The sequence below is a fragment of the Electrophorus electricus genome, chromosome 7 (genome assembly GCF_013358815.1).
Source record: "Electrophorus electricus isolate fEleEle1 chromosome 7, fEleEle1.pri, whole genome shotgun sequence".
Classification (NCBI taxonomy): domain Eukaryota; kingdom Metazoa; phylum Chordata; class Actinopteri; order Gymnotiformes; family Gymnotidae; genus Electrophorus; species Electrophorus electricus.
The window spans coordinates 6,593,461-6,614,992 of record NC_049541.1 but is presented as its reverse complement, the minus strand read 5'-3'; the positions used below and the strand labels follow the sequence as shown (position 1 = coordinate 6,614,992).

The 21,532-nt window shown below is 38.6% G+C and overlaps 1 protein-coding gene across 1 annotated transcript in view; it reads right to left on the bottom strand.

Moving 5' to 3' along the window:
* slc44a5a (solute carrier family 44 member 5a) overlaps positions 1–21,532 on the bottom strand; it is a 64,461-nt gene that overhangs the window by 28,627 nt on the left and 14,302 nt on the right. The window contains exon 2 of the mRNA XM_027032362.2: positions 8,049–8,097. Coding sequence (XP_026888163.2) covers positions 8,049–8,097 — 49 coding nt within the window. The remainder of the gene's footprint in view (positions 1–8,048; positions 8,098–21,532) is intronic.

Below are 21,532 nucleotides of genomic sequence, written 5' to 3'. Positions count from 1 at the left end.
TTTCAGTTTTAAGAAGGTTCACATTATTCTCAGCATCACTGATGTCGGAACCATCCAGAGTACCGATTTCACGGGTATTTTGACGTACTCACGAGCAGTGCCGTTACGGCTGCTTGTTGCTCAAGGTAGCGTACCAGGACGCCAACATTTCCGGTGTGCCAACATCCACAAACACTTATGTGCTCGTATCTAATATGGGATAGCTGTTATATAGTTATTAGATTCTGAGAGTCCCAGAGCAATGGAGTTATTATTGGCGTATGTGCGTGTAACCGAAATTTCTGTAAAAAAGTATATTCATTAGTAAATTGAATAAACTTACACTAGTTTGGTTTAAGTTACCTTGCAAAGGTAGCGTAAGAAACCTAACTAGCTAGCTAATGTTAGTGAATGATTCATTTACCCATATTTGTAAATGTGAATATCAATATGAATATCAATATTAACTGATAGAAATTCCAACGCCCGCAGAGTAGGCTGCTGTCCTTTAATTGACATAACATTAGCTTCTCTGCTAGGGAAATAAAACAATGTTATTTGCCGTTTCCCAACGTAGCCTTCAGACTCCCGGCTTTGTGTAACGTTGACATAACAACACTATCACTTCCTGTTAGTACAAATCGGTGCAGTACCTTTAGTGTACTAACCCTTAAAAACACAGTATTAAGATTAGTAAACTATATAGTAGCTAGGTGTATGACTTATAATCTTAGTGTGTACACAATTAGGACGCTTACGTCGTATGGCGGGCGTCGTGGCTCGCTAGCTGTGTATGTACCGCAGTCTCAGAAGAGGTCTTTAGGATGGATGAAATTTGATTTCACAATGATATCAAAGACTTACGTGGCCCCACCCATAGATCATCCACTGGTACTAAGCTATTTTGCAGTAAATGTTTTCACTGTCCACCCGACTAGCCAATTGTGTCTAATGATTCGTATAGGTGTGGTTGCATTATTGATTCTCCCTTATTGCACCATTATATTCAAGCTCTGCTGAGTAGTGTAGCAGTGGGCTGTTAATCACGGTACTCAATGGAATATTAAGGCCATGGCCAGATTGTTCTCAGATAGAAATGATGAGCCAGTTTGGTTTTTGAACAATATTTTATTTTTTATTAGGAAAAATATCTTTCTTAGGAAAAAAATTGCTAATGTTTAACATAACAATATAGTGTCATGCAAATATTTCATAAACTTTACAAAATGTTTCATAGGAATCCCACAAGGTTCATTTCCAATGTGTGCCATGAATTAAAAAAATTATACAAATCTTACATTGTTAAACCTATAGAGCATACGTGTTATGCAAAAGGGAAGGCACAGTCGTGTGTTCAGTTGTCCAGTACACTAAACCAAGTGATGACGTTTTAGAAATATGAAACTGTTTTATTCCAGATGGCACAATGTTGGTACAACAGGGAAGCCTATGTTTTCTGTGAAATTATCAGATTCTTTTTTACTCTGTCAGGTAATATTCTGACTTGTGGTGTTAAGGGATGTGCACTTTGCAGGAAACACAGCTAGATTTAATCACATACCACTGAAACTTTGAATGAGGTTACAACAATTAGTCAGTGTCAATAACACATCATCAGATGTATTGAGAAACCCTAGAATCTGTTTACAGCATTTAAAGCATAGGATTTCAGAAAGGATTTAATTAAAAAAAAAAAATTAAAACAGGCATGTTTGAGGTTCATATATAATTGTATTGGCATCACATGCCTGACTGCAACCTGTAGGTATCTAGCTAGCTATGCTTGTGATTTTATCCACTTTTTGTCGGTTGAAGCCAGATCACCTTACATTGAAAGTTTCATGTGAACTAACAAGTTTACTTTGTGTTGTTGAGATCAAAAGCAAGTAACAATATCTAGTATATGTTCATTTTATTTTCCTGCTATCACGATAATTCTCTTCCGTCTTCCGTGTTTTCGCTGTCTTCAGTTTAGTTCCGTTCCATAGTTTCGTTTTGTCCTCACATTGTTTGATTGATTACACCTGTCCCTCGTTTCTAGTTCATGTATTTAAACCCTGTTGTGTGCCTTGGTCGTGGCTGGTCATTGTTTGAATGTTTTAATGTGTTATGGTTGTTTCTTTGTACTCCTAGCCCTGAGTTTTCCCTTGCCTTAGTTATAGCCTGCTGTCCCGTGTGCCTTCGTGTGTGTGTTTTTGTTAAGTCATGTATCCTCGTACTCTCCGCGTCGGCTCTATGACCCTGGACTGCCTAAACGGTTCTGATTTTTGATTTGCCCAAAATAAATCTCGCTCCTCTCCGCACATGCGTCCGCCTCCTTACCGCTCAACGTTACCCCTGCCTGTGTACCATTCGAAGAAATTGCCTGTGTTATCATATAACTCTTTAATAAAAGATGTATCTTTGTCAATTCCTTTGTCAGGTAAATGTTTAAGTTTATAGTTCAAGGAATAACTCGGAAGATAACTAACTAATCTGGTAACATGGAGATAGCCACTCTACAGTTTGCTAGCTAACGTCCTTCTAGCTATTGTTAACCTCTCGACAACAGGAGTGGAAATTAAATTCATGAAATGTGCTGAAATATAGATGTAAGTTTTGGAGGAAACAACATAATTTTCTTGACAAAACACAGTGAACCCCAATAAAGCAGATACCACCAAGACTGAATTCAGCTCCTGCCACTCCAAAAAACAAAAAAAAACCGCCCAAACTATCAATCAAAACAACAACAAAATAATATTCCACATTACTCCTTACAGTCTTTAGTCTTTTGTTTACAGCTCCTGGGAGAGAGAGAGAGAGAGAGAGAGAGAGAGAGAGAGAGGGAGGAAGAGGAGATTGCAGAGCCTGCATAACTGCTTTTCTGTTTGTAGTGGATCTATAATTACATCTGCTATCAAAAGGCAATCTCTTCCATCTCTCTCTTTCCACTTCAAGGGAGTCTTAGAGGGACTGAGAAAGAATTTAAATAGCCAAGGCATTCAAGTCCCTGCTGGGGGATTATTCATCCCTAATTTACTCTCAATGAAGCTAAAATGTGAGGAACAGATATTTTTGGGGAATGTCTTTTGCTTAAGCTTTCTTGATGTGTAATTGCATTGTAAGAAATGGTCCATTAATTACCTATGAATCTTCACACAATAGCAATTAATCTTCACAATTATATCCACAAAGGACTCACACATTTGGGTTAGTAAATGAGTGACTCAAAAATGTGCACTGAAAAATGACCAGGTGGTCCTGTAACAATTTACTCAGCATTACTTGGTACTGCGAAATAGAGCACTTTGGAACCATAAATTGCAGCCAAATGAACTTATTTTGGAGAGCAGATGTTAGGTAAAACAGAGGGGTGCCACCTTTACTGCAGTTTAGCTAGTGCTAACAAGTCTACAATAATAGCTAACAATAGCTAAACAAAAGATTTTATTTCTACACATACAATAAACAAAAAAGAAGACAAACTGGTGGTTAAAGAACTAATGTTAGCAGTCTCTATGGTCTGTAAATATTCCAAGGTCTATCTCTTCACAGGTAAAAGCAGGGAAAAATATTACAGGTCCAGGAAATTTAAGCACAAATTTAGGAATCAACAGAATTATAACAGATAATGTTTTCACAGATATTTTAATCTGTCTTTAAAAGTACCCACCTGTTTTATTAACATGACTATCATCCTTATACCAAAAGGTCCAGAATGCATTGACTGTCAGCCAGTTGCACTCCATCCTATTGCAATGAATTTCTTTCAAAGGCTGGTACTGGGATATCATCACGAATATAGTTGACCCCATCCAGTTTGCATACCACCAAAACAAGGCTATAGAATGGAACATCCCTTATGCTTCATAACACTCTCACATACCTGCACAATAAAATGTGTTATGCAAGGCTAAATTTTGTAGATTACCTCTCAGCATTCAAAACTGCTCAGCATTCAAAACTGTTATTAAATATTTTCTAAACTTCTGGCTCTGAACAACAAAATCAGTGCTGGTGTTATTTTAACTCCAGTCAGACACAAACAGGCACTTTCTGTCATTCTCCTGATTAATTGTTGGTGTAGAAAGCCAGTATGAAGACCAATATCTTTGATTTTACAGATTGTGGGGTAAAACAGCGCTACACCCCCAAGCTTCATTTTCAGTTTCTACAAACTCAAACTGGTGCCACTTTCTCCTTGCTCACTTGTGAAGGAAAATAGATGGACATCTATATACATATTGTAAGAAAAATAAAACTGAAAGTTGTTAAGAGTTCTTCTTGGAGTTGCAAAATTGCTTATTTTATGTACACCCAAGTTGAAAATGTCCAGCCGCAGCTGAGCCGCAGTCTAAGATAACTGGGAAGATGCCAGCTGCAGCTTGGAGAATGAGGTGGTTCTACACATGTAGCCAAGTCCATTAGCATATACACATAATGACCAAAATTAATCTCTGCGTGGAGTTCCTGTAGAAGAAGATAATTAAAGGAATTTCTTTCCTCCATGGTGAGTTGAGATGTTAGCCAGATGTTTCATAGATACCGAAAAAAAAACATTGTGGCTTGTTTCTAGAATAACAAAACACAATGTGCCACTTTAACTATTACTGTAATAGGTAATGTTTTGTGGGGTTTTTTTTTTGGTTTGTTTGTTTTTTAAGTATCTAACTAAACTGATTTTAAGTAACATTATCTAGCTACGTAATTTAGCTGGTGGTAACACTGGTGCCACGGTAGGCGGGACACGTCCACTCATTCACTCACACACACACCGCACCTGCCACAGTCCCTGTCACCTACCTAACAGTCAGCGCACACCTGTTTCTCATTTGTCCCTCTCTTGTTTTCCTCTATATAAGATCATAGGTACGGACCATCGGCGCTGTGCCTGCCAGGCAACATAGTATGCTACTCGTTCCTGATTTTTGCTATGCTTTTCTCTCCTTTTGTTTGTTTTGCATTGTCGCTCAAGTCATGAAGAATGAAGACTCTTCGAACGTTTCCTCACCTCTCGCTCCCTCTGTGCCACCGACACCGTCACAAATGGTTTAGCCAAATGCTAGCTACTAACATTAACATAAAAAAGAACTCAAACCAGTGGGCCACGATGGAACATAAACCAAGAGCACTGCTTACATATGATGTCATTATGAAATAGCAGTCATTTGAATTACTTCCAATAGGCAACAATCATCTAACCTGGCATATTTTATTGCTTATTGAATTACTGAATTATTTATTATAAAAAAGCAAAAAACAGGTGATTACATTTGGCTATAACTTAAGATTAAAGTACACACATAAGGTAAATTCACTGTATAAAATCATAGCAAAGTAGATTACAGTAGGCTACATGAGCCAGCCCATAGAGCTGCTGTCACTTGTACACATTTAACAGTGTGAAAAACAAGCTATTATGAAATAAGATTAACTACATTTTTGGATACATACAGTATCCACATCACTGTGACAAATAATGGTGAAGAAAGCTGACTAAACCCTTGTAGTTTGGCTCAAAGTATGAGTCATTGGCTTGGTGTCTGTGTTTCTTCTTAGACTACTAAACTATCGCTTAAATGATTACTAGTAGTCTGCTATCTTAGTTATTTTCTTTCTTCTCTCCTCAAAATCCTCCACTGGGCTCAACATTTGGTGTTGAGGTACTTAAATTTTTTCCTGTCTCAGACAACTATACAACATGTATAAAATGCATGATTTATTAGGAGTTGTGCAATATGAGAATTTCATAACTTTTAACACTGTGTTAAAGGATCCATTGTTTCAGTTATGGATAAACAGAGAAAATGGACCAAATGGATTGAAAGTGGATAATGAAAGCAAAGATCAGGCCTCAGTGCTATTCAGGAATGGAGACTCGTGATAACACTCCCTTAATATTTGGAGATGTAATTAACAGAAATGATGACTATTGGAACTCCTTCTGATTCAAACTGGGAATTGTTTTCATCAACTATATTCATGGTATGACATGCTATATCAAGCATTTAATATCTGACCATTGTAAACTGTTCGTCTCTGTATTCAGAACAAAAGTAATCATTCATTATCCCATATCTATTTGGGACATTGGTCCACTCTTTCATGTCATGCACGAAATTTGAAGTGAAAAAAATCTGTAAAGTATTTCAAAAACATTTATTTTGACTTTTTATTTTGAGATTTTTAATTTTAACTCGGTCCCATTTGGTTTTAATTTGGTCCGTTGTGAACAGTGATCTAGAGAGTTGTGAAACATTAAGCCCAGTGTTGAATGTGTCTTGTTATGTCTCTACTGCTTCCTGGGTAAAAATGATGGAACAGAATATCAGGATGTGTGCACAGACGTTGAAAACTAGATGCCTGTTTTTAATAAGATTGTCAATATAATTGTGAAACACGAACAAGCCTCCATTTTAGCAACAAATGTCAGTGTATCCTTAATTGATGACCAAATGCATGCCATCTGGAGGCAACAGATTTCAGGGCAGATTTCAGGGCACAGACAACAGTGATTTATGTAGATTATTTGAGATTCTACAGACCTTATGATAAACAGCTTTCTTTCAATATGGATGACAGAATGTTTATGGTATGTTACTGCAACTTCAACATTGTTGTTCATGAATGAAATTTCAGTTTGCAATGTGCTGTACTAAAGTACTAAAACTTTAAGTAAATGGAGTGTATTTTTTAATTGTACATTTATATAAAATCACAAGAAGATTAATATTTCAGTTTAAATTCTACTGCAGTAGTTTTTTTATTTACTCGCAGAATTGTTAGTTTAGCATTTTGGATGTAAAAGCTAAATAGTAAATTGTAGTTTACTCCCAAAATATTAAAGTATGAGAGTTAAAACTCCAACACCAGTGTAAAGTCAACAACAGGCACAGTAGAGTAGCACTGGTTTTCAACTACACAAGGTGTTAAAAAGACACAGATTTACTTTTGAATATAGGTTTAGTTTTGAAAGTAGTTTTAACACTGGCAAGTGTGGACACATATACACTTTTCCAGTGTTAAATTGATCTCCATGGATATCAGTTTAACACTGGCAATTTTGCTGTGTGGTACACAGTATGGCCCTGTGTAACTGTACATTAGGATTGGTAGCAATATTTCATCCATACTGATTCTTTGGTCCAGCATCCCACAGGGAAGTGTATTGAGTCCTTTGTTTTAGTCATTGTTCATTTATGATTGCATGGACAAAGACAGCTCCAAAATCATCATAATGTATGGTGATGACAAGACCATTGTGGGCTTGATCTATGGTAATGAGATGGTCTACAGGGAGGAGGTCAAGATCCTGTCAGACTAATGCCATGAAAATAACTCGTTCCTCAATCTCAGCAAGACTAAAGAACTGGTCATAAACTTAAGGAGGCAGGAGGCAGACCACTCTCTCATCTACATCGGAGAGGATGCTGTGGAGGATGTTAGCGGTTTCAAGTTCCTGGGGGTCACCATCAACGCTGACCTCAACTAATCACAGCACGCCTGTTCCATAGTAAAAAAACCCTACCAGCACCTGTTCTTCAGCAGACTGCAGAAGCTGGGACTGTTGGAAGTAGTGCTCACCACCTTCTACTGTGAACTATGGAGTCTATTCTCACAGGTTGTGGAACATCCTGGTATAGCAGCAGCTCAGTGCAGGACAGCAGAGTGCTACACAGGTAGGTGAATACAGAATCACAACTCCCCAAAATGCTGGATATTCCTTGTGCACTCTCCCTTAGGAAGGCAGACTGTGCTGAAGGACCACAGTCACTACACTCACACACTGCTCTTCCTTCTTCCATCTCAGAAACAGTATAGAACAATCAGTATTTGTTATATAAGATTAAAAGACATTTTCTTTCCCCAAGAAATCTAAAGGCTCAACTTGCACTAAGTCACATTACAACATACTTATATTGTCTGGATTTAAGCTACTGCTAGACTGTGCTGCACTATTCTATTTTATTCAACTGACAGTAACATAAAACCATCCCATCAGGTCAAATAATCATACTGTCTGGAGTACCAGTGGAGAACGGCAAAAAGCATTATGTACTTAAGGATCACATGCAAAGTTCCTTTACCTGTTATGAATAGGCCCTCTGAATGTTGAGTCAAACTTGCGTGGTTCACCTATAAAAAAAATAAACAAAACATATATAATATACAGTAAGAAAGAAAAGTGTCTGAGGCACAGCGAGAAGACAACTTGCAAGAAATTCACGTTGTATTCAGCACCAATCAGTGAAGGTCTAGCCAGGTTAAAATGACACTGAAGATACTCAAACACTGGCAGCCAGGTCTTAGCCCAGCCAAAACAGTCTCTGGGACTGATCTTGTGTATATTCCTTAAATTGTACCATCGAAGCCTGACTAACAGTGAATGCTTCTAGCTTGGACTTACGCAGTGACGATATGTACTAAAGTACAGAAAATCTCATCTGAACCTGCTTTGGACCCATGCTGCACACTACCCACACTGCCACACCATTATGGACAAGGCACCTCCATACAGAGATCACATGGCTTAAGGGCAAGATGCTGCTCCATCTGCCTGATACTAATAACATCTTCAGTAACATTTTTCTTTCTTTTTCTTCATTCTTCTTGCAAGAGGACTATAATGGAAAAGACCTTCAAATCAAGCACAAGTGCTTTGCTGCTTCACAAAACAAAGCTCCTCATTTTTATAATAATTTTATAATCATTTATGAGCCATAAACAGCTCTGCTGGTACCAAACAAGCCTTCGGTTTGCTTAGCTGCATCTAGAAACACAGGAATAAGATGGATGAAAGAGCAGCTTATGGTTCTGCATGCTCTGTTAAAACAGAAACAACATCGCCCCTCACCTCCATTTGAATTCTTTGCTTATCCATAAATTAGAAACGTTATAGATATTTTGCTCTCTTATCATCACGATTTAGGTCTTGGTATGCTATGATATTGTTCATAAAATGCCCTCCTGTTCTCTGACCATCTGCCTCCAAAAGATGAATAAATTGAAAAGGTAGCAGTGAAGGAGAAGTAACACCCTGCTCCGTAAGGCAGTGGTTTGCTTATGTATTCCAACTTTATTTTCTGCTTCACCTGTCTACTGCTTTCCCAGATGGGGAAGGGAACCAAACTCTCTGTGGCAGACTTTGCAAAAATAATGTAGAAGGTGAATACTTAAGCACTGGAGTGGTCACAGGAAACTCAGCCATTAAAATGTTCATTTCTGTCATGGTATGCTTGACTGGGAAAGTAATGAATGTTATAGGCAAAGAACCATCTCATTAAGGCCACAGACAGGTGAAAAAGGCTCATTCTCTGAAAACAGGTACTTAACACTGTCAGTAAATAGTTTGAGAAATAATTGTAAGATTTTTAAAAAATGAAATAAACAAAAAACAGCCTTGAAAAATGAGCCACAATTAACTTTTAAAGAACCCTAAAATCAGCCACACTCAATGCATGAAAGAGATTACTGATTACTGATTACTCTTGGTGACACTGTGTGTGGAAATGTGACAATAAATCAATGAGTTGACTGTGGCTCAGTTAGCAGAATGATTGAACATTGCTTCACTTTCACACAAAAAGGCTTTTTTTTCCTGTCCTCCAGTACCCTGAACACCACAGTGCACAGGAAGAGCCGTCTGAACAGCCCATAGAGGGGGGTGAAAAAAAAACACCCTGAAAAAGATGACTTCCTGCTTGTTAATAAGTTTAGAAGAAGACTGATAGTATGCAGCAGATGATTCACTATTAAATTCATATATATTGCATAATATAATATCCATATTAAGCTCTTAAATGACCACTTACATATCAAATTATGCAAATCTGAATGTTTTAGTTTGGATTTTGCTTCAAGATTGATACACTGAACTACACTATACACTACTTTTACCACCATTTGGTACATTTTATTAGAAATACACAATGATAAGAATCTAATCAGGATATACTTTTATATTTTTTAGCATTAGCCAGAGTGACTGACATATTTATCAGCATACCAGTATATGTATTCTTTGGTAAAATATCTGACCTTGATGTTGCTAGAACCTTTCTCTGCCTGCTCTACCAAGTGAGCTACAGGAGCTCAAATCACTGGGGCATGATTATACATCTTATGCAACATTACAGGGATATAATAAAGAATCACTTGTGTAAATACAAATTTTTCACATTGAATGTTACATTGTGAGGAGGAATACAGGTTCGCTGCAGTTCTTTAGTCTTGTTCCTGGTTGGGATAACAGTGTTGGACTTATTCCTAAAATCCAATGTTATGTTCACTCAAGCAGCTGCTACATTAAAACAGCATTCCAAACCTTGCCCTCAACAAGTTTCTGCCTCAGATCTCTGCAAATACCTGAGCTAATGATTCATGAATAGAAAGAAATGGCCTGATTAAAGACATTATTCTGAGTATAAGCCTAATTAGCTTTGCCCTGAATCTATGCTAAATGACAATAGGTTGATGGGAAATTCCATTCACCAAAGCACTTATGAGGGAAGATAAGCAACATTTTAGATTTGAACTATGATTTCACTCTTTTGTCTTTCTGCTCTTCATTATAATGAGCTACTGTAAAGTGCACTTATTTTGTAACATTTTTCCTATATATCATTTTTTTCTGATATTCCTGTGTGGCCACCTAATCAGATTTCACAAAGAATTAATTGGAATTATAACCAGCAAGTGTGGTTTTGTGATTTTTGGTTTTATATGAAATCATATGACAATATGTGGGGGCTAAGCCTCTACTTAAAGCCCTAACCTACATGCTGGTGAAGAATATAACAGAGTTTAAAAAATCTGAGCATGCACACTCTGTTATTTTCACAATCCAGCAAGGGTGACCATAAAAACATATAAAGTACATTAGCAGTGATCTTCTATACCTCTCTTTTCCCCCAGAAAGCATCTTTCATGCTTCTAGACATCACAGCAGCTGCCTTTTCCAGTGATGCATAAACAGGCCAGGGGAATGCTACCCATTTCTTATACATGAGTTGTGAAACCCGTATGCTTATTTTAATGAGGTTTGTGAGGTGCTTTTCCCCTCTGGCCCAGCATAGAAGGAAAGAAATTTTGAATTTGATCCTCTTTCCAAGCTGAACTCATTTGTATCTGGGCTTTGGAGGGGAAAATAATTTTTTCACTTCTGAAGAAAGTGAGAGAGGTTTCTTAGACTGTATTGTTCTATCTGCCTATTGGGCATGCAATGTCCATATACAAGCACAAAAGTAAACTCATTTAGAAGCATGCATACACACACACACACACACACACACACACACACACACACACACACAAAATATTACACTATTAAATCTAAGAATTTTGTCTACATTATTTTTTAAAGCTTAAAACAGCAAAACTATCAGTATAAGATTATCTCCTGAAATTAAAGGCTACATGTCACTTCACAATCAAATTTTCACACGCCCACTATGTTGCCCAGGAGGTTACATTCTACCAATAATATACTGCTTTAACACTAAACACTATAGCCCTGCTCTTGATGGTACACCTAACCACAGACTGCAAAATACACACATTTGCTTTGTTAGGATTTCTTTTCCAAGAGCACATTGTGGAATTTCACCAAAATATCACCAAAAATCTTGATTTTAAAAAGACTTCAGAGGTAGCACAGATGCACCGGTGGGAGGTGTTGAGCTATTTTATCTGTGCTTTTCGATTCTCCTTTCTTGGGGTTATAAAAAAAGAAAGAAGTACTAGTTATGGTACACACTGCATGTCTTTATTCTTAGAGCAACTATTTCAAAGTATTCATGGTGTCTCCACTGTAAGAATCACCCCATTTTGAAAGTGTTCTTTATTGAAATTGAAAATGTGCCTGCTCAGTTTTATTGGATATACTACATAATACACAGGCACACTGGTTAGGTGTTGTCTGCTGTTGGTTTTGAGACTGCATCAGTGGTGCAACCCATGTGTAGGCAGACTGGGACTGCAAGGCTAATGTCACCCAGTACGTTGCACCATTAGCCTTCATCATCCCTATTTCCTCTCAGCATGATTCATCAGATGGACCTGACCCTCTCAGAGCTGCTGAAATGCTCAGGGAGTTGCTCCTGCAAATGTCACTCAAGCCGATGGGCCAATTACACCTCGACATTGGTGCCAAGAAAGGGCATGCCCTTTTAAACAAGACAAATCACCTCCTTCTGTGTTCCAATGGATTCTGCTCAGAACAAAAAAAATGTGGCACACCCTCCAAAGCCTTGCATTTCATACTCCACACATTCATTGTAAAAACCCACTGTTGTCCTCCAACCATCAGAAACTAAGTCTAAAGCTGTAACAATTCAAACACAACTCACGCACAAAGTGAACCAAGACCGTCCCATGGATGTGAGTATACAGTTCTGAAGAACACAAGTCTATGGTTCTTGAAACAATTAACCATGCTTGCATACTGGATGAGTATTAGGACAGTTATATGGGGAGTATTGGCAATGTGCACCTGGATTTCTGCCTCAATAACATTCAGTACTAGTGAGTTTATATTCATTGATAGCGTCACTGGGTTCAGACATTATTAGCTACCTTCCACAGCTTTATGTGAGACTGTTTCCTCTGAGACAGAGTCTCAGTCCACTGTGGCACTACCATTCAAAATAAAATATTCTGGGCCTGATCGACGTAGATATGTAGCCAGTGTTTATTTTAGCCCATTGTCTTATGACAGAGGTGATCAGTGACTGGTTATTATAAAAATAGATTTGTAGTGCACAGCTTGAGACACAGATGCTGCAGCCCTCAGCAACACACCCATGGCATATCAAGTTATTTCAGGACAATGTAACATTTGCTTTGAATTTAAGAATGTTGTGGTCTTAAATAATTAGGTTAACTTTAATGTGTTTCCTAATGTGAGTTCAGGTTTACATTAGCAGACTGACAGCAAATAAGCAAACAAAAAAACAAACAAACAAAGAAACAAACGAAGAAACATTGCTGATCTAGGCAGTTTCTAAGAAATTACATATATTACATATATGCAAAGCTTCAAACAGTTTTGGATACTGGAACATAACTGCCAGAATGTAGGAATAGGCCATTGAGTGACTGGCTTTCAAAAGCCCATTTACAAATAATTAGCAGTATATTGGACAAAGTTAGTCATTGCAAGACATTGGCCAATGCAAAATACCTATAAAATGATGAGTAAAGAACATGGAGTCAGAAGAGAGCAGCATGAAGTGTGCAGCCCTCAGAACAGTGGCACAACATCTCAGTAAGGTTGGAAAACAATTCCTCCCCCCCCCCCCCCCCATTGACAAAAGGGAGTAGCTAGAGATGTGTGTAAACAGAACACCTGCCCCTTTTAAAACAGCCTCTGCATCCTTAACTTACCTCAGTGTGCTGCTGAGAGATAGAATTTATTACCGCAGAAGAGCTCACCCCTGATCCCCGAAGAGCTCAGAGACCGAGAGACTGAGCTGAAGCTAGAGGAAGATGTTTTCTCCTGCCAAGCAAGAGTGAGTATGCTGGTGTGTATCGATCCCTAAGTGCATGAACCTTTGGCTTCTGCCTCAAATAATCTCTCCCGCATGGAGCCCTCCATATTCAACTGCAGAGCTGTCGGCTCTCAACCTGTTTGTGGACTGGGCTGATTTTGATCTTTGGTGCTGGGTGGAGAGATCGTGGCTGGCCCTCACCTACCTACCAGATGAGAAGAGTGAAATGAAGGCTGAGGTTTTTCTAGTATATGGGGAAAATGTGAACTCCTAACTAATTAACTAAAACAAAGGAGGACAGTTAATAGAAAATATACCTTTAATAATGGGCAGAAAATTCCTTGATGTCATTTTGAATACACAAGTTTCTTTAATCATTTCTAATTAGGCCCATTCATCATATAGCAAATGAGCATTTGCATAAAAAACCACTGCTGAGTACCGGTGCTCGCCACAGCAAAAGCTTATAGCTGGACCAGATGGATTTATATAAACACTTTATATGTTAATTTAGCATTGGGGAATTTGCTGTGTATGTGTTCAGTCTGGTTATTTTTTTAGCATGTTCTCAAGAGCTATGAAGACGATACAGTTAAAATGGGCAAATACAGGGCATGAAAACTAAAAAGGAAAGCATGACAGTGGCCAAAGCCTTAAACTGACATTGATACAATACCCTTATGCACAAAGGGAGTGCTATCAGAAAATACCAGACTAAGAATTAGGCTGAAGGTTGTGCGATCCAGGATGTTTGTACCAGGCTATATGCAGTTGACAGAGTTTCAACAGTCTCATGCCTTCAGATATAGTCTGTCATTCTGTATCTTGTCATGTCTTTTCACAATCAGGTCTCCTTTCTCTCTGTGATGCATGTCAGGCAGAACCTTTGGCTACCTTTTCATTTCTGCACTCAGTGTCAACAGGGCATGGTGGATGTTTTCCATTTTATCTAAAAGCTTCCCAATCCGCTGAGCACCTGCATAGCAACAGGCATGTTTCATATTCTTAATTTCATTTTAATTCAGACAGCTTGGTTTAATTACATTGTCATAATGCAAGCTGGTCCATACAGCTATGACATTCTAAATGGAGTCAGTCAGGCAAGTTTTAAGTACATTATGAAACTTAAAACTTAATTTTAAAAAAGTAACTTCAATAGAACTGAACAGAAATGGCTATAATGTCCAAGGATGAAATTGTAGCTTTGATTAGCTTTAGAGTTGAAGGAGCTCTGGAAGCCACAGTGAGTAGCTCTAATTTTGAAATTCTGAATGATCTTTCCTGTTTTTACTATCTTCTTGAAAGATTCTCCACCTGCTTTCTCTGCATGTTCACCATCGATGTACAAGCAAATATCCCATTAAACAAGCTTCTTAGACCCTCTGCCCTGCTGTAAAAAACACATTATCATTATCATTGGCTGTCAAAAACAATTGTATTATTCAGGGCCCCTGTATGCCTGAAAGGCTTAGCTGCAGAGCATGTGTGAGCATATGTGTTGTGTGTTTGTGTGTGTGTGTGTGTGTGTGTGTGTGTGTGTGTGTATATCTGTGTTATTAGGGCAGAATAGTGAGGCCTGCACAAGCTGGGTGATAAAAATAACATCACAGGCATATGCTTGGTTAGATGCAGTCCTTCTACACAGGTCCTGAAATTCACATTACACCTGAACATTAGAAGGCAACCCCTAAAACCGATGGTTAGAGATCAAGTGTGCATGAACATTGCGGTCCAACCTGATGGCCAATCGTCTGTGTCCTTTCTCTGTCTCAGCATTATAGGGTGGATTACAGGGTGGATCTGGGGGATTATGGAGAACAGCAGGGGTGTTGCAATCTGAGCAGTGCGACTGACAGATGCTCTCGCCTGGTAATGAAGGAGAAGCCTCGAATTCGTGGAAGCAAACCAGCAAGGCTTCATACAATCCTGCCCATAATGTCATTCTGCTTCTGTGGGTAAATACGGGTATTCAGAAAATGGCTGACATACGTTATTTATGCACTGTGTGCCTTAACTGACACTGCAGCACTACTCTGTAAAAACCATTCAACCATTTCAGTTCTATCATGGCAGCTAAGACTACTAACACCAAACCTTTCAACACCCCAAAATATACCATGAAACAATAAGAGCATAAGAGGCTAAGGCACATAATCGATTTCAAAATACTTAGGACAATTATATGTACATATATGTAAATATACTTTATAGGCATTGCAATATTTATGGATTTATAGTACACCCTGGCGTATGCAATGGTGGAGGAGAAGGTAATTTACAGTTTATTAATGAGAGACAAGAAGGGGCTGTATAACCTTGACTAACTGGTTAATAATGTCTAGACAGAAGCCTGATAACTGTTTGACTGCAGAGGGAAAAAACAATCAGGGTGTGTGATTTAAGTTGACAGTTTTTTTTCTAGTCAAAGGGAAAGGTGTTAAAATTATGTGACATGTATCACATGTTAAAACATTCTTTACTATTCATTGCTTAAGACATTACAAAAAAGGGTTGCTTGTCTCGCTTGTGCTTTGCCAGATTGTTTCATTCATGCAGTCTCAGAAATGAAGCTTTTCACCAGTACTGCCTCTCCTCTGTCAGTTTGATTTACTAGAGTTCATTCCTAGATTACTCTTTGCACACCACTTCAATTGTTCTGCATTTGTAAGTGAATTCACACTGTAGTGGAACATGTCTTATTATTAAAGCATCTTAAAATCTCATTGTTCCTAGGTGTCCTATTATTAAAGCATCTTAAAAGCTCATAGTTCCTAGGTGGGCACAATTGATGAATTAAAAAAGACCAATCTGGGACTATAACAGCATTTGCATAGGCCAGCAGTGTTCAGAGTTAGTAATTCTGAAATTCTTCTGCATATACTCCCTCACCCACCCTGTCTACTTGTCAGAAAAGTCCTACAACTATTTCTAAGTGGATTTACTCAGCTTACATTTCAGAGTTTTGCCAGATACAATATAGTGAATTGGGAACTATAATTGACATGCAGCATTCTGACTGGCATATTTATTGCGAAACTGTGATGACTCCAAATTCTAAGAAGGTAGAATATATGATATAAGACTAAAAGCCGTGTTTGTGCAATGCTGTGGAGTGGATGGACACACAAGACATTTTAAATGAGACTCTAGAACATTTTTAAATGAGAGGCTTCATAAAACAAGTTTCTTCAGTCCTAAAAAGCAAATAAGGAAGTGTATGACATTGACTAGCTCAGATTTTTTTGCCACAAAACCACAAGAGGAAAACTAGGCTGGTTGATTATCATATTTCTTAAAGGTGCCTACTGCATCCCTAATGTAACCAGGCATGAAAAAGTGAATCTGTACTATATATGATCAAATTAAAAATTTTTGAAAGAGTAGGCAAAAAGAAAATGAAACACATCAAGAAATCTTTTCTTCTGGAAAATCTGAAAACAAAAACATGTGGCTTAAGCACTTTTGAATACTTTAAATGGGTAAATAGACAATGGAAAATCCAATTAATTTAATCATTTCTTGACCTTCCAATGCCTAATGATGAATGAACTCTCCTGTATAAATGGTGCCAAGTTGGAAGAACTTTCTCCGTCTTTTGACTTTCACAAAAAGAAATACAATTTTCATAAAAGTGTGATAGATATGCAAGTCTGCTTCAGAATTGAAAAAAAATAAAAAATTCATAGACCTTTTGAAAATGTAAGTTTGTCTAGTGTGCATTATCCTTGCTGTCACTGTGACTTCACAGTGTGCACACTTTAAAGTGACTGGTTCTTCTGTAAATAGCTGAGCTCCACCCCCTTGAATCAGATGATCACGACAAGCTTCTGATAAGATCAGCAAGCTTCCTTTCTCTCTGCTGGAGGGAAGCAACTTATGTCTGTCTCAGAAGGCCCTCATCACAGTACACAGCCCAGGATTTAAATGAACAGGGAATAACTCCCTTAACTGGAGTCAGAGGCCTAAAGAAATTTACATTTATTTATGAGACTTTGGCGCAGATATGAAGCACCATTAAAGTGAGACCAAGGCGTGATGCTCTAACACAGGACTAAGTGATCCGGCTTCACTAATGAACGGATGACTAGATTGCTCTGGCTTTGACAAAAAGTCTTGCCTCAACGTAGACTCACGGAGAAAAAAAAATCAAAGCTTGAGAAACTGGTAAGAAGGAAATGGCTTCTATATGACTTGGTAAATGTGTCTTCTCAAATGATGCAGCAGAGACTGTGGTTCAGTAATGAGGCAGGAGGCCTTCTGCTTGCCACAGTGACAACAACAAAGAGAAAATACATTTCTTTCCATTCAACCTACTATTCAGCCTGAGGCACTCACTTTTTATCTTCCATTGAGCTTCCTCAGTAATAGATACAGGTGTCTGTCCATCTGCCCACCAGAGATTAAGAGAGATGCTATTCTGGGAGTTTGCATTGTTGTTGCTAAGACCAGTGCTACCACAATCACATTCCAGTCGTCAACATATAGGCCACCTGCCGTAAAGTCCAAACAGCACATCTGATGAGCCATAAAGTAGCATTGGTATTCTGAACAAACACAATCCCTGCATCAATTCTGCAGTGCAGAGCTTGTCAAACATCACTTACGGTGCGGTACATTCCTTAACATTAGAGCTGCAGTGCATTTCACTTTAGATCAGGCCACACTGGGACCAAAAGGCCTCTGGAACATCATGGCCACTTTGTGATGAATTTCTGGCTGAAGTTAAATCCAGAGTTCCTGGCTGTGTGGAATCCACCATGCACCACATGGTGATTTGATTTTGAACAAACAAAAGAAACTCTCACAGAGATGCTAAACATCTGGCTTGTTTTCAGCTTGTGATATCCAAAGTCAGCGCACTTCAGCACCTCTTATACTAACATAACCTACAGACCTCCATGCTCCCTCATCACTCCTAACTCCCATTGTTCCACACAACTGTTGCAGCTTTAGAACTTTCACAGTGTACTGCAGCTTTGCATTACCTTGCCCTCAGTATGTGACCAACCCTTCTCTCCACACCCTTCTTAGGGTGTCCTCCCCAAGCTCACCTTGGGACACCTGTGTTATGCCTTAACAGGGTGCACTGCCCCAGTCAAATACCCCACCTGCCACTGTCTAGTGGACGTCAAGGTCCCACTAGACTCTGACCATCGTGCTAAACTTTTGACAGGCGCCCTGCTCCAGTCAAACACCTACTGCTTGAAACAGCATTTATTCAGTACAGCATATTACTTCTGGGAGCAAGTCTGAAAATTCCATTAAAACTTCCATGGCAATGCCAGGAATCTTAATTTATTATCTGTCCTCCTAATGTCAACCACCAGTCAGGAGAACTGTTTCAAACTATGACAAAAACATCTAATGAAACAAGGCGGCAGAATGGAAAATAATACTGCTTCATTACTGCTGGTAATTACTGGTGCCTTATCATCCCTTTATAAACACTATGCAAAAATGTGCCCGGTGTAGTGACTTCTAAGGTATTTTGTATTGTGCTCATTAGTAAATGACTAAATTTCGAGATCTGGATCAGTGGCACTGGCTACGTGTGCAGGGATGGAAGTGATTGAGATTCAAAGCAAGACCTGCTCCATCCAATCCCATTCAGTTCAGCGTGGCACAGGGATAATGTGGAGTTGATAAAAATGCAGACAATTAATGGCCATGTGGGATAACAATGTGTGTGTGTGTCAGTGTGGGCGTGCATCTGTGTGTAGTGTTTTGTTTTCTAAAGCAATTATTCCCCTGCTTCTACTCTCCAGATTTTAAATACTTCTCATAAAATATTTTACCTTTAAAATAAGGGTATTTTAATCTTAAATCTGGATAGATAAAGACATAGGATATTCCTGCAGAACATATAAATGCAGCAAAGAATTTTTTTTTTAAAGATAACTTGCAAAATTATTACAGAACTACAATACTGATCACAGCAATATTTTGCTCAAATATCTGACCTCAGAGGGAAGCTTCAGAGAGAGCAAAGTTCCTCGCCATTATAAGGTAGAGTTTGTTAACAGTTATTAATGTTTAAAATGCAGCATGCTCTAAAGTAGGTCATTCCTTCTGACATCCTTGCTTTAATGCACTATCTTGGGACAGATCTCTAGAGATTTATTCAACTCATTAACACTATATTGCATGATATAGCTGCAATGAGTTGGAGTTTCTTGAACACAGACAAGATGTGAATACAACCTATGCATTTTTGGTTAGCTACATATATATTATATATAAACACACCTACTTTGCACCTACACTCATTTGCCACTTTAGGGACACCTATTGTACAGGTGCATTTTATATGTGCAGTCCCACACTTGTGGAAAGCCTGCTTGTTCCCATGTGCAAGTTCCCATTCACCATCCATAATCCATCCTCCATCCTCCCCCCTCCACCTGTTTCATCAGTTTCTGAGCATAGGGCTGCTACTGGCTGGATATTTATGGATGGTAGGCCACTCTCTACCCAGCTGAGGCACTGACATGGTAGTGGCACGGTAGTGGGTGTGCTGAATGGGTATGAGTGGGTTAGGTACAGCAGTGTTGCTAAGGTTTTCCCAAGTGTCAGTGTCACTTCTGAGCTGTGACTGTGTCTGCCACCTGAAAACATTAGCCAACAGCAGTACTGCAGTCAGGAACTGACAACTGATAAGTTAGAGAATAGAACACATTGTGCAATAGGTAGGTCTATAACTGCACCTACTGGGCATTTCTAATGAATAAGTGTTTCTAACAAGGAGAGTGGTGTTTATATTTATACATATAATGTGAAAACAATTGTTATTCTCCTGTCGTTTCCATTAGACACCATGAGACTGGGATGTCTTGAGTCAAGTTTGTCAATTTTCAACTGAAAGGTGCTTGAAGTTGGGTTCAATCTAAGGCACATAAAAGAGAGGTGAGAGAGCTGTATTCGGATGTGCTCTGCTTGACTGCCTGAAGCAAAACTGGATTGAACATAAAAGACCTATGTAAGCAAAGGTGTATGAAAAGGTCATGAAATAACACTTCTAAATAGAAATAGCTACATTAACAACTAAATCTTTTGTGAACAGGAATATAAAGTCTGTTAACTGATGTGTGGTGAATTTATACATGCTTTTTACCCTCAAAGAAGCAAATGCAATTTCTTCACAGTCTTAGTCAGATAAACCACCAACTTCTAAACACGCAAACACACACACACACACACACACACACACACACACACACACACACACACACAACCATACATTCATACATTTGACACCAAAGATGCAAAGATACTGTAAGAAAATAATTTTCAAATTTTACCTTTTTTTGGGGGGTGGGGGGGGGATGACAAAATAACAGAAATTAAACAAAGGCCTACCAATGATGTCTTTACAAAACATATAAAGGAGTGAAAACATATTAATTTCTGTATTTAAAGCAGATATTTATACTCTTTAAATGTTTTATTTATAGCCTTTTTTATGTGCTATCTAGTCTGCTGTATTCCATCTACTCTCTCTATTTGCAATGTGTCCTTTAGTTTCCTGAAAAGTACATGAAAAAGTAATATACTACTAGTAGTAGTACTAATTGTAGTAGTAGTAGTAGTGGTGGTGGTATTGTCATGCTTCCCACAAGCCCTGAGGCTGGCTGTTCCACCACCTTGAACTGCATCTCCCACCATCCATCAGTCATCTGCATGTCCATCAGTCTGCACTGATCTACATGATTACTAACTATCCTCAGCTATGCATCATCATACTACCCTATATTCTGTCCATTTCCGTAATCACTTTCTGAAGTATTTTCTCCTGCGCTGGTCTGTCTCGGTCGGTTGCCCATTTGGGCTGCCTTCTCTTGTATGACCTTGGACTGTTTTTCTCATTTTCATTTTCATCTGCCCTATATATATTGGTTGCTTTCACTCTGGTTACTGACCCTCACCTATCTATCAACTAAGGCTTTGGATAAACCTCCTTGTAATAAAACCAGTGTGTTCATTCCACTCTGTGAGAATCTAAATATGGCTTGTTGCATTACAGAATACTTCACCTCCACGCAGAGGGCAGAGTGGGAAGCTTTGAACACAGCAGTCAGCAACCAGGC